We start from the raw sequence: 13,129 nt of genomic DNA on the forward strand, positions 1-13,129 counted from the left end.
TAATTGTTTCACTCATAATAAGTAAATGTTACGATAGAGATTTGGGTGACCTACATCCTGCATTATTGATCAGCTTCTGAAGTGCATCGGCCTTTGTGCAGTTCTTCACAGTTGAGCCATGGTCCTCTCAATGGTTGTCTTGCATGTTTCGTAGAATGCGTGCCAGTTCTCTTGGGTCTGCAGTGTCCACATGCAACGTAAAACTCTATCAGCAACAGTAATTGCATCAACCTATCAATAGAGGTCAGTCATAGGAAATGATCAAAGCCACATGTTTTCAACTTGATGTTGAACTATTCATGGTTAAGAGTAAATCACAGGCAATGCCTGCAGTTTAAACTTCACTCGTGGCAGTGATGATGAAACAGTGTAGGTTTCTTCAGGAACCAAGATGCCCTGATGAAAGAAGGATGAAAAATACCATACAGCGCCTAGATGGAATAGAAGAGTGAACAGTTTTGTGAAAAAATTTCTGGTGTGAACAGCTTGATGGGATTCCACAGGTTTCACCTCAGCATCTGCTTTCTGATTCCTTGTCAATGTCAGAGGACAAGCTTGGTTGCTTCTTCTAGTATTCTTGGACGTGGCTTGGCTTCCTTCCATGCCACTGATAGTTTCTTGTACCTATATTAAGTAGGAAAGCATAAAAATGGACCTCTTCAGCTACTCAGGGGTGTCATGCTCTTCTAAACTAATACTGTTTACAGACTATTAATTGTTAATTAGCATCATGTTGTCTTTGTGACTCATAGAAGAGCTCGTTAGTGTGTATGTAACACTTGAGGGCAAATTTCTCTTAAATGCTACAGACTCGAGCTACATGTGGATGGCAAGGCAATCCATCCCAAGATCACATTGCCATCTGCTTTGGAACCGGAAGTGATACTCTTGCAGGTGTGCTTTCTTTCTTTTTCATTCTCCCATTGTCTTCCTCATCATTTCTTACTAGACTACAAATGAACTAATTGTTGAACTTTGGTCTAACACGCTAAGAGCAAATTGTGATATCAATTGGTCTGCGCTTTTTTGGAGGAGACATGTTGTCTCAGCCCTTCTGGAACCATGATATCAGTAAAAATTGAAGAGAACTTAAGTTTCCAGTGGAGAAAAGTTACAAAAATGTTATCTTTGATATGAGCTTATGGATAAAATACTATTGATATCTTTAGCTTCAGACAGCAGAAACACGAAAATAGTGGTGGTGGTGATGAGTTGATGATAAACACCTGAGAGGTTATGCCGAAGGTAAAAAGATCATGAGCCTCATGGGATGTGCAGGCTGGTCACAGTCTCCTCTGAAAAATTTGAGGTATTTATCATATTCCTCCAATAATCTATTACGCTTTATTCTACTCAGATGTACAGAGGAAGAGGGGAAACAGTATGAAGTTTGCTAGGGGAGACTTGAGAAGTCAAGGTGAGGAGGCCACAGAGAGATGCAACACATGGCATTGCCTCATTGCAAGATGTTTCAAGTTGCTGGGGAAAATCAAATACAGTTCGGTGAAATGGATCTGTTGAATATAGGAGGCCAAGGCAGTCAGAACCTGATCTTAGAATTCCATGGTATTGATGTAACCTGAATATTCTATGTAGTGGTCCTGCCTAGATCAAGTGGTTCCCAGACAGTGGACCAATCATACAGCCATGGTCTCTGGGTGAACATCACACAAGCATGTCCTTCGTTCATCTGATGTTGCTACCTGTTTTGCACCTGAGGGCAGGTTGGTTTCTTCAGTAGCTGTTCATGCATTTTCCACAATGTCTCTCATTTGTTTTCTAGTAATCATGAAAACAAATCTATTCTGCTCGTTGACATGATTCTTAAGAACTAGCTTTCTCTTGACCTCTGCATTAGCTGGAAAAAAAAAACAATGGAGAAAAGCTGGTTTGACCAGTTTCTGCCACCGAAATTATCGCACCAAATAATTTTTCAGTCTCCTGCATAAATTTTAAGTAATGTTTTCAGGGCTCAACAGATGTCGCAGTGGCAAAACAAGAAAAAGGGTTGCTCCCCATTATTTGTTCTATATGACTGAGTGCAATAATGAAGTTTCAATGCCTTTTTTTGAAGGATATTTTTATGTTGATAAAACGCTAATGAGATTCCTACACATGATTTTGCTATTTGTGAGTTTTTCTATTCAAATATACAGAAATGGTACTTCTCCTCTTTCTTTTTTTTGATGTAATATGGAGGAAGCAGAAATGGTACTTACTTCTCACAAAAACAGAAGAAAGTGTACAACAAATAACACACCAGTGAAACATCATTGAGACATTATTACATATTTAATGTACAGATGAGTTGCACAAGCATCTCATTAACTACTAACATACAAGATCATGAACTAGTCACACGACTCTCAATTGATGCTGATTATATTTTTATCCCCATTTCCTGGTGTTGCGCCTGCCGTAAAGCTCTCCCAGATGTCACTCTTTCTTGATTCCCACACTTTGTTAAAGAAATTCTTCAATTTCATGTGAGAATACCGAAGAACACAGGCACATCTTGAGCTCCCTAAGGCAGACTTCATCCCAGAAGCAGGCCTTCCATCAGTCAATGAACCTGCAATGGGACATTCACCGATCTCCATGCACCATTGCCTCTATCTTTTCTCCATTTCCATGGTTCCTCGGGGTCCGGTAAAGCCCACAGACCTCTCCGTGCATTGCGTGCAGCTCCTTCCCACTGAGATTATTGATTTATGCAAAGATCTGAGCTCATAAAATTTATAAAGGATTACAAAATACGAAGGCCGATGCTACTGGAACTCACTCTTGAGAATTCAGGGCGTTGCTCATGGGTTACATAATGCCATGCACAGCCTTTCTTCAGCATTTGCTCCTGCAGGAGAAGGTTGGAAAGCACATCAGCAGCAGAGCATCAAGTACACAGGTAAGAACTTGCTCTCACCTGCACAAATACACCGTCGCAATAAACATCTCCAACACATCGACCATATCTATCTGGGCCATATGCATGGATTTCTAAGCTCTTCCCCTGAATGAGCTTCACCAGTTCATCCTTAGCTTCCTTCCCATAAGGCATTGGGCCTTCTGGTGCATCAATTCCCCTGTTGGCTTTTCATGTCACGACAAGACCATTGACAACAATACAGACACAAGCTTACCGTCCATGAACATCTAAATTTTGCTCATTACCTCAGCCTAATTCGATATTTCTTTGCTAGGATCTCCTCATTGTTTCGACCTTTAATAACCCTGTAATGGAAGTTTTTTTTTTTCAGTCATTGTAAGTAACAATACTATGATAGATAGTTAGTTGGATGACCTATATCCTGCATCTATAATACGCTTGTGAAGTGCATCTGCCTCTGAGTAGCTTTTCTCAGCACGAGCCCTGCTTCTCTCGATGGCTGCCTCATGTATTTCTAGCGGCACACTGGCTGACTCTCTTGGGTCTTTTGTGTCCACATACACAGTTAAACCGTCTCCATCCACAACAGCTCTTGCATCAACCTAATACCAGAGATCATATGAGATAAATAAAGCTGCAGGGTTTTCAACTTGATGTCAAGTCCTACAAGGTTAATGCTATCTCACAGGCAGTGTATGCAGCTTAAATTTCACTCCCTCAGGCAATGATGATGAAGCAATGGAGATTTCTACAGGAGTTTGGGGAGAAGGAAGACCATAGAAAGCCAAGATACCCTGATCAACAACAAGGATGTCAGACTCTTTATATATAAGGCCTATGAGATAAAGATGCTCAAATAACCTCATCCTTATATGAAGAGGAAAGTGAACCACATATTCTAAAGGTCCTGGTGCAAACAGCCTGCATGGGGGTCTAAGAATTCACCTCGACTTCCGCATTCTGAATTCGCTTCAAAGTCCGAATAACAAGACTGGCTGCTTCTTCTGGTGTCTTTGGCGGTGGTCTCGCTTCCTTCCATGCCTCTGATAGTTTCTTGTACCTACATTAAGTTCGAAAGCAATCAACCTCTTCATCTACTCAAGGTCAGGGGAACAACTAATACAGGTAGTATTCAATTAAGACTGACAAACTTGGAAAGTTCAATTCGTGGGTATAAAAGCACAGGAAAACCGAGAACAGCATCCTGTTAATACCACGGACTCAAGCAGCTCATGAGTCATGAATCACAAAAGTCGATTCCCTGAGTGTTGTCTTCCTCATCTTTTCCCACTTCACAACTAAACAAAGTGTTAAACACTGGGTAACAAGCTAAGAGTGAGTATTATACCAAATAGCCTGTGCTTTCTTGGAGGAGACCACATGGCGGCTCAGTCCCTCCGGAACCTTTTTTGACATTGAAAATTGAAGAGGATCTAATGTCAATCTTTAATGAAATGAAGACATGGATAAACATATTTATATTGAATAAAATTTGGTGGCTTAGCCTCCCTTTCTCTCTCTCTCTCAAACAAAACAAAAAAAAAGACATGGATAAACTACTATTGATGCCTTCACAAAGATGGCGGAGATGAGGTGATGATGGTTACCTTGGAGGTGATGTCAAAGTTGAAGAGATCATGAGCTAGAGCAGAGAGGCCAACGGTGGCCGCTGTCACCCCATGGGGACCTAAGGATTGGGGCTCTTCGGGAGGTATGGACAGGTTGCAGTCTCCCCTCACAAATTTGAGAATGGCGTTTCCCATCTCTTTCTCCTTGCTATCTCTCACACACTGGGTTGCTCGGAGGAGCGATAGGAAGAGAGGAAGAAGAAATGGGAAAGAGCTTTTGTTTGTGGTAAATGGGAAAGAGCTTGGAAGCTTGTTAGGGAAGACCGGAGAATTGAGAGCTTAAAGTGAGGTGACTAGGACACAGTGGATGATGTGACACGCGGCGGAGTTTCATTGCCTATTGCTTCAAGTTAGTATTAAAAAAAAAAAAGAATTGCTGTGGTTCGGTGAGATGAGTATGTTTTGTCAAATTGAATAATTGCCTTCTTTGCCCGAGCAAAAAAATAAAAAATAAAAAAATAATTGCCTTCTTTAAAATAAAAAAATGAATCCGTTGAGTAATCGATTCGAATCCCGTGGGGTCTTGACCGTCAGCGAGAACCATGCTTCCAAAGGAAAGTGTGAATTTCAAAAAAAAAATAAATGTTTTATTAAAAATATTATATATGGCATGGTGAAGGAGCCAAAACTACTGCAATAGCTGTTATAAGTGTTGTCATTGGTCATTAGTTTAAACCTCCACTGGAGCTAACCTTCTTACCATCTGTATTGGAGATGCCTGATCTGATTCACCGGATTGGGTATTTGGTTCCATGAGCGGTGTGCTTGTAGCAATCGCAAATTATTTTAGACGCGTAGCAAGCAAATCCATTTGGTACTCGGTTGGGCCTCAATGGTTGTTATTTATTTCTTGCCTTGAATTATGGGGCAGTAGGAGGCCAGGATGAAGCGTCGGCAGGCCAAAAGTGGCTTTCTGTGGGGCCTTCAGTCCTCCCAAAAGCAGCCGCCATTGATCTAGAGGATGAGGGACGGCAATTGGAGCTAATCTAGATATCCGAGGCAACTCTGCTTGAGTCATCAGAGGAGTTATTCCTGCATTTGTTGAGTCTTGAGCTTCACACAAACACAATGGCATCGGTGCGATGTAAAACACATAACATCAGCAAGGGATTAGAATTGCTTTAGGAATTCACTAATGGTTGTTAATGTATTCAATGATTTACCACGGTTGATAACAATAACAATTGAGATGCGCGGCTCAGAGAATATGATTGTGAAATATGATGCTGTAGCAGCAGCCGTAGCATGGGGAACTCGAAAGAGGCTATTGTGATCCGGATCTTAGACAATATACGCTAACTCTTCAGATCTTCTCAGTGGGCCAAGGGGCTCTAACCCATCATTTGGGTTAGCTAATTCATTGTCCTATGGTCCTTTATTAGGAACTTTTTCGGATTCACAATTGAAGACTATAGACAAAGAGGAAGTTCAGTGGAAAGATCAGCTTCCATTGAGGTTCGTCTTCTTTTTGGTTCCCATGATCCGTGTGAGGACAAAATTCCCATTGCCATTGATAAAACCCTTTGTTTGAGGATCGATTCGAACTAATTAAACATGACCTTTCCTGGGGAGTCTCGTTCTGAAAAAGAAGGTTCCAATGAATCCGAGGAAAATAGCACATTATGGCCATAACCAGTTAAAGATCACTGCCATCTCACGAATTGGGTTCGAAGCAATAAAGCTATTTTCCTTTTAGTAGATCGTGCGTGGGTCTATTCTGATCCAAATGAGCTGGATTTTATCCGACCTATTTAAACCCTAGGACGTAGATAGGTTCCAGATAAAATAGTCAAATAAAGTTCGGTCGGATGCGGGTAATGGTACATCCCACTCCGAATCCGATCCGATATCCCTTAATCTAAATCCCCTTTCCGATCCGACCCGAAGTGGGTATGGACCGGGCATGGTTGTGGAGCTTTTGCGGAGCAGGTACAAATATTGGCCGATCTGACCTATACCTAATTCATTGCCATCTCTAGAGGATGGAGACTTTTCTGAATTGACCTTAGCTTTTGGGGAGAATATTGCAGTTATGTGATCATAGTCCTACGTCAAAAACACCTTTATTCCGAAAAAAAGTGAAAGGGAGAATATAAAAAGTTAGATCATCATGTGATTTATCCGGAATGAGAAAATTTGGAGGATTATGACCTTGTCAAAAAATTGTATGACCCCACTATAAGGCTGTTAACGAGACAGGTCCTTCCCAAGCCGGGAAAAAAGCCCGAGCCCGACTTGGTCCAACCAAGCTTCGTGGATCTCAGGCCCCTGTAGTTGCTGGCAGAATCAAGCCCTTGGGCTATATCTCTGAAGGGCGCTCAGTTTCCCTTGAATCCGGTCACTGGGCCAATGAGGACTAACTAACCGGCCCACTAACAGCCCTACCCCATAATCAAAATAGCATCAAGAAAAATTGATAAATATTTTATTTTAACATAACGTTTTTTTCCGATGGTATTACAAAATAAATGGCTCCCTTGAATGTTTGACTCATGGACCTCTAATTGCAGAGTATTACCAAAGCATCCAAGGTTTGAGCATTATATGTACACCATATCCGGCATGTGTTACGCCGGTGAACTACAAAAAGAAAAAATACAGCAAGATTATTATATGCATGATCGGATTTGAATAGCGCATATCTGAGGGTCAAATCCTAAAGCCATCCTAGATCCTAATAAAGTTTAATTATAATTCCCAAATCCTTTTCAAATCTTATAGAGTTTGCTAAACATATCCTATTAGGATTCGGGATTGGTTGGATACCCGAAAAAATCCATTTGGCTACCATCCCTGTATGTGAGCAGTAACCTTACATCAAAAACACCTTTATTCTGAGAAAAAGTGAAAAGGAGAATATAAAAAGTTAGATCATCATGTGATATCTCCGGAATGGGAAAATTTGATGGAGGATTGTGACCCATCATTATAAGTTTGTCAAAAAAGATCATGACCCATCATTAGAAGATTGTTAATGAGAACGGTTGCTCTCAAGCCTGGGGAAAAGGCTGAATTGAGTCCGGGACAAAGCCCGACTTGATCCAACCAAGCCTCGAGGTTGGGCAGAATCAAGCCCTTGGGCTGTATCTGTAAACCCCAGCTCAGTTTTCTTGGATCCGGTCACGAGGCCCATGATCAACATAGCATCCAGACAAATTGATAAATACTTTTTTGTCTTAAAATAATGTGGTTTTCTGATGGTATTACAAAATAAATGGCTCTCTTGGATGTTTGATTCATGGACCTCTAATTGCAGAGTATTACCTAATCATTCAAGATTTGAGCATTATATACACAATATCTGGCATGTGTGATGCAGGCGAACTGTAAAAAAGAAAAAGTGTAGGATAATTAAGTTGCACCCCTATGTAATACCACATAGTTTTTACTAACTTAAAAAGTAATTTCGGAAATTTAGATTGTCTTAAGGCTGCATTTGGTAGAAGGGATAACTTTTGGAAGGTTGTCCCTCTATTATTGAAGGGATAAGTTTTTTTCATTTTGTTTGGGCCAAAAGACTGGGCCAGTCAAGTGGACCGGGCACTGGGTCTCACATTGATGCACTGAACATAGTCTCTATCTAGCAACCACAAGAATAATCATGTTAGAATGCAAAGAATAAGGATTTTGAAGTGGAGAAGTTCTTCTGTTTGAGAACTCCTTAAGTCCTGATTACTTATATTTTCTTTAATTTTTGAAAGAGAGATGCTTTTTGTCTCTCATTTTGGTGGAGCGGTACAAAAAATGCTTTGTGGTGTTGATCAATCAGATAAAAAGCTCCTTATGCCATTGCTGCAGTAGCATGGCTCGCACTTTATAATTTGATCATGCCTCCATGAATCACACCAACCCCCCGAGTTGCACCAACCTTTTTGTGCAGTTCGGCTCAAAGAACTTTTTTTTGTGTGAGTGATCCAAGCCATGTTGCATCACTTCAGTAGTGTAGAAGAAGGTTCTCAAGATCTGGGCAAGTGTGTGGGTCTACTAATGTGCAGAAGATATGATTAACCTCAGGTAGCATTTAGTAAGTTTGAACTGCGCACACATTTCGTTCTCATATTATTTTTATTAACCTCATGCATATGAAGTATACTCTGTTGAGGAATCTATAACCTTAAAAGATCGTTTGTTTTAGAGGGTGGCTGCATGACGAAGTTTTGTTAGCCTTCTCATCCCATAATCGCTCTCTCATCCCTCGTCAAAAATAGTGGCTTCGAAACAAAGATGCATTAAACTTCTATGGAAGAGTTATAAAGTTAAAAAGACATGGTGAAAGAAACGCCTTCGAAACAATTTTGAGGATCCGTACAGATGTATGCTTGTATAGTCCCACATCGGTTATTCACTATATAGATTTTGGGTATTTATATAGTACTAAATAACTCAAATAGTATCTTTCAGCGAGTCTTTTTAGTGAGGTTCTGGGTTGCGACGATAATGAGATTATAGGCCATGCATTTCTCAGAGAGAATTGGCATGGTATTAAAGCAGATTATAGAAAAGTTTGGCATAAAAGGAGACATTTTTTATGATAAAGGCATGCATCTCAATTCAAACACCTAATCTTTGCTTCATTGCTTAGCTCAGCAAGGTTTCTTTCCAACCATAAAAATAAGTTTATGACCCATCTTTTATGGTGCAGATCAGGCATGGGCTTATCCTTGTATCAACAACAGACTAATGATGCACTGCAAAACAAAGTCCCACCCTTAACAATCATTGATAGGTAAATATTGGGGTAGTTTTGATTTTTTTGTTACATTTTACCCCCACTTCATATGATTAGGGGATTTATTCTTGAATGTCAAATTAAATAGCAAGTTCTGATTGTTAAGGCGAATGTGGAGGCTCTGTGGAAGCAATGGTTGTAACCTAGCTAAAAAGAGATTCCTCCAGTTGCTTACTCTGGAAGTAGCTTTTTGAAGTGTGTGAAATATCTGACTTCGTTTCAAGGAGAAGAGTCAGTGGGTGCACTTGCTGCTTTAGGGAAAGTAGTACTGCCCTGCACCAAAGAAAGGAATCTACCAGCTTAATAAATTTCGAGACTCAAGACACCATCTCCACACTCTTCCAGTCTAAAGACCGAACTACACTGAAGTACAATGGCTGTAAGTATCCCTTCTTCGCCTTAAATCACAACTTCTGTACCTAACTGGAGGAAAATGGTATGTTTTGGTGGGTAATCTAGCGTGCAGCAAATTTTAGACTATGATCATGGTGGTCAAAAGACAACAGATCTGTCTCTTTTATTCCTTTCCCCAGAACATTAATATGATGTCCAAGAATGAAGTTCTTTTATTCCTCTGCAACTTCATTTCTCTTACTTGCGTATGATCGCGGAGCAATCAATACTCCTGCATGTCAACACTTGATGGATTTCTTTTTCCTTTTTTTTGCTAACTTTTCTGTTCTCTTTTCCCCTTCTTCATCAACAGTTGGTGGAGTTGAAGGTAGGAATGCACTGTGAGAAGTGCATCAAAGCAATCAAGAAGGCCATCAAAAAAATTGAGGGTAATGTTCTTAGTTTGGCATATGTATTTTCTAATATCATAATCCCCTTCCTCTCATGTTTTCTCATCCTCTGTATAACTTTGTACCACAAATAGACCGTATAACAGTTCATTGATTTAGTCATAAAATAAATTTAGTTCTTCCATTTTTTTATCTAATAATATATCAATTTGCAGTTTGCATTGTGTTCCTAAAATTAAAAGTTGTTCCATTTATGCTGAGATGCGCAGATATTGAGACTTACAGGCTTGACACAGACCTCAACAAGATCACTGTGACAGGCAACGTTACAACTGAAGAAGTAGTCAGAGTACTGCACAAAATTGGAAAAAATGCCACTTCCTGGAGTGAAGACTAAGAACTAACGGATAAAACCCACACCTTTGGATGATACTTTCTTCACAACCTCACAATTATTATGTGGTGGAGGCGTTTCTACGTTGTAAGATGATTGAAAGCACCATTTCCTGTAATAACATGAGTAATTTTAACCTTGAAGTCTCTTGGTGATTTCAGTATTATGTACTTCATTATTATGTGGAAGCCATGCTCGTGGGCTAAGTTGTTTGTCCAAGCTGATCATAAAGATTATTGGCATTGATAGATTATTTGTCAAGGGCCTGTTCAGTATTGCTGCGATTTTTTTTTATTATTATTATTTTTTTTTGAGTAGTAGGGATGTAAGAATACCATTCGGCCTTTATTGCAGATCGAAAAGAGCTTTACAGATATAGGACGTGACTACAATGGCAGCTGAAAAGAGCTTTTGATTACAGGGGAAGATGAAGTTTACCCACAACAAGATAGTAGGAGTTAAAATAAGACTGCAATAATGACTCACAAAAAATGAAAGCAGTAGGATAGGTGAAAGTCATTTAAACAAACAGCTGCAACCTGGCTGAAGAAGGTAGAGAACCACGGAGAAGAAAACTTGTATCAAAAACAGAATCTTTCAAATTCGGCATTCCGAAAGATGATCTTCAGTTGAATTTAACTCTAGTCTTCTGAATTTCAAACATTAGAAAGTGCAGTAGCCAATCTTTTGATTTTGTGCCACACTACGCCATATTCAATCAGTTGTTTGTTACTACAAAGCATCGACCAGTTATTAAACAAACTGAGACACTCTGAGGCTATTATAGTCATGGATTTCTACTTGTTCAGAAAAAGTTTTGAATTCCTCTCTCTCTGGTAGCTACAAGCATTAGCATTACACAATGAGTAGTTTTTGGAAAGTTCCTCTGGTCCAGCCAAAGCATAGTTCTTCGAAGGCTTTGAAAGATGGCAAAACTCCCATAAGTAAGCACAACGATTTCCAAATAGTACCGGAAAACAGGCAATCGGCAAAAAAATGATCGAAAGTTTCAGTTGCATGCTTGTAAAAAATACAGCCTCCTAAGTTTTTCTGAAGTTTCCAACCAATTACATCTTTAGCATTCAGCTTGTTCTTCCAACACTGCCACATAAAGCATTTTATTTTGGGGGGCACAGACTCCAAAAGGTGCTAGGAATTGCTGCAATTGCAGATGGGCCTTTCTTCTCTTTTTTTGATTTTTTTTCCCCTTTCTTCTATTTTTTCTTCTCTTCTAATATGTTACTCTTGTTTCACTACATGTATTAATGAAATGCGAGGTGGTTCATTATTTATTTGTATAAAGAGTGCAAGGCGAGATTATTTGCCACTGATTTATTTGTGTGTGCATGCATGCATGCTTGCGTGTTTGACTCTGATGTGCAAAATAATGACAGAAAACCTCAGCCATTTGTGGGCATTAATTTCTGTTTACCCCGAAAAAAATTTAAAAAAAATTAAACAGGACTATAAATGTTGGAAGGAGAGATCAATCTGTAACGCCTGACCTGCCAGGTATCAAATGTTGCTGGTTATAAGAAAAGACCTTGAACTTTCAAATTCCTAGGATACTTGAGACCTGAGACCTGTCTCTAAGGGAATTCCTCTTGCGAATGAGCCACAGCTCATTTTATATGTTTTGTTTTGACCTGTGCCTTTGCAAGCTTACTAATGGAAATTAGTAAATTATTAGATTGCACTTCATGTACGGAAGACTTTTAAAAAATAAAATAAATGTCTAATCTTTTGCATGCATGCTAGGTCAGATAGAAACTGCAAACCATATTTTAGACATCAATATTTAAGAAAAATTATTATAGCCTAAACCTTGATATTTAAATCATTTCATACACGTCATTTGAATTGTTTTTTAGCAAATTGATCAAATACTACATGATATCTACCCGAAGAAATGATGTTTGGTAGATTTCTTTCTTGACAAGTTGAACTTCCGTTATAGAAGTTTCTATCATGTAGCCAGTGGTAATTAATATCATGGAATGGCCGGCAGGCAGGATGTAGGAATCAATCATCTTTAATGATTCTTTCTATTTCAGCGCTCAGATTTGCCTATGTTTCTTGGATGCCCCTGCCTCTTGGTCATCTCAAAGTGAACTTTGATGCCAGCATGTCGTTGGATGGTGTATATGAGGGTGTGGGTTTTGTGATTAGAGACTCTCTTGGCAGGTTGGGAGCTGCAGGAGGTCGGCGGGTGCCTGGTCTCACTGTTGTCGGAGCAGAGCTTCGGGCAGCATGGGAGGGGCTGTCTTATACGAGGAGGATTCTCGGTGCCGAGCGGGTGCTCCTCGAGGAGGACTCTTCTATGGTGATTGACTGGATACGTTGTTTGGATAGGTATGGAGATGGTCACCCTCTCATCAGAGCGTCTCGCAGATTGGTTCGGGAGATGGGTGATCTCTAGGTAGCACATATTTTTCGAGAGGCGAATCGTGCAGCAGACTGGGTTGCTTTCTTCGTCGTCCAACATTTTGGGGAGGTCCTCTGGACTTCCATAGGCGATATTCCCTATCCCTTGTACTATTTACTTTCTGTTGATCTGGCAGGCTGTACTCACATTAGATCTTTATAAATGCCGTTTTTCAACAAAAAAAAAAAAAAAAAGATTCTTTCTGTTAACGTTTTTTTAGGTGCCAATCTTTTTTGCTTCATAACCACAACTACTGGTGCAAGATTTGTTCAACATAGATTGCCAACACTTTGAGACAAGGCCTAGATCATGGAGCCCAAAGGCAT

General features: G+C 39.9%; 2 protein-coding genes and 1 long non-coding RNA gene across 6 annotated transcripts; 1 reads left to right on the plus strand and 2 right to left on the minus strand.

Moving 5' to 3' along the window:
• Positions 1-56: 56 nt before the first annotated feature.
• Positions 57-1,363, minus strand: LOC148702808 (uncharacterized). Its single transcript, XR_015968389.2, has 3 exons — positions 1,227-1,363; positions 511-624; positions 57-177 (listed from the first exon to the last, which is right to left on the minus strand). It is a non-coding gene; the product is annotated as an uncharacterized LOC148702808 (long non-coding RNA).
• Positions 1,364-2,241: 878 nt separating this feature from the next.
• On the minus strand, positions 2,242-4,887 carry LOC103714384 (putative staphylococcal-like nuclease CAN1). 3 transcript variants are annotated; one of them, XM_088703435.2, is made up of 9 exons: positions 4,492-4,887; positions 4,233-4,288; positions 3,830-3,944; positions 3,571-3,678; positions 3,299-3,486; positions 3,169-3,228; positions 2,921-3,080; positions 2,783-2,851; positions 2,242-2,695 (listed from the first exon to the last, which is right to left on the minus strand). In XM_088703435.2, exons 1-9 carry the CDS (start codon positions 4,645-4,647, stop codon positions 2,564-2,566), a joined length of 1,044 nt encoding a protein of 347 aa, XP_088559561.2. In that variant the 5' UTR covers positions 4,648-4,887; the 3' UTR covers positions 2,242-2,563. The 3 variants fall into 3 exon arrangements, with proteins under 3 accessions (XP_088559561.2, XP_088559563.2, XP_088559564.2); XM_088703437.2 differs by lacking the exon at positions 4,233-4,288 and having other exon boundaries at positions 4,492-4,754; XM_088703438.2 differs by lacking the exons at positions 2,242-2,695; positions 2,783-2,851; positions 2,921-3,080 and having other exon boundaries at positions 3,165-3,228; positions 4,492-4,787.
• A 4,577-nt stretch (positions 4,888-9,464) lies between these two features.
• On the plus strand, positions 9,465-11,673 carry LOC103714382 (Heavy metal transport/detoxification superfamily protein). 2 transcript variants are annotated; one of them, XM_088703439.2, is made up of 3 exons: positions 9,465-9,620; positions 9,948-10,023; positions 10,254-11,673. In XM_088703439.2, exons 1-3 carry the CDS (start codon positions 9,615-9,617, stop codon positions 10,379-10,381), a joined length of 210 nt encoding a protein of 69 aa, XP_088559565.2. In that variant the 5' UTR covers positions 9,465-9,614; the 3' UTR covers positions 10,382-11,673. The 2 variants fall into 2 exon arrangements, with proteins under 2 accessions (XP_088559565.2, XP_088559566.2); XM_088703440.2 differs by lacking the exon at positions 9,465-9,620 and adding an exon at positions 9,634-9,677.
• The last annotated feature ends 1,456 nt before the right edge of the window (positions 11,674-13,129 follow it).

This window comes from Phoenix dactylifera, chromosome 8 (genome assembly GCF_051530095.1).
Source record: "Phoenix dactylifera cultivar Ajwa chromosome 8, Ajwa_hap1_PhDact_Kaust_v1.1, whole genome shotgun sequence".
NCBI lineage: Eukaryota > Viridiplantae > Streptophyta > Magnoliopsida > Arecales > Arecaceae > Phoenix > Phoenix dactylifera.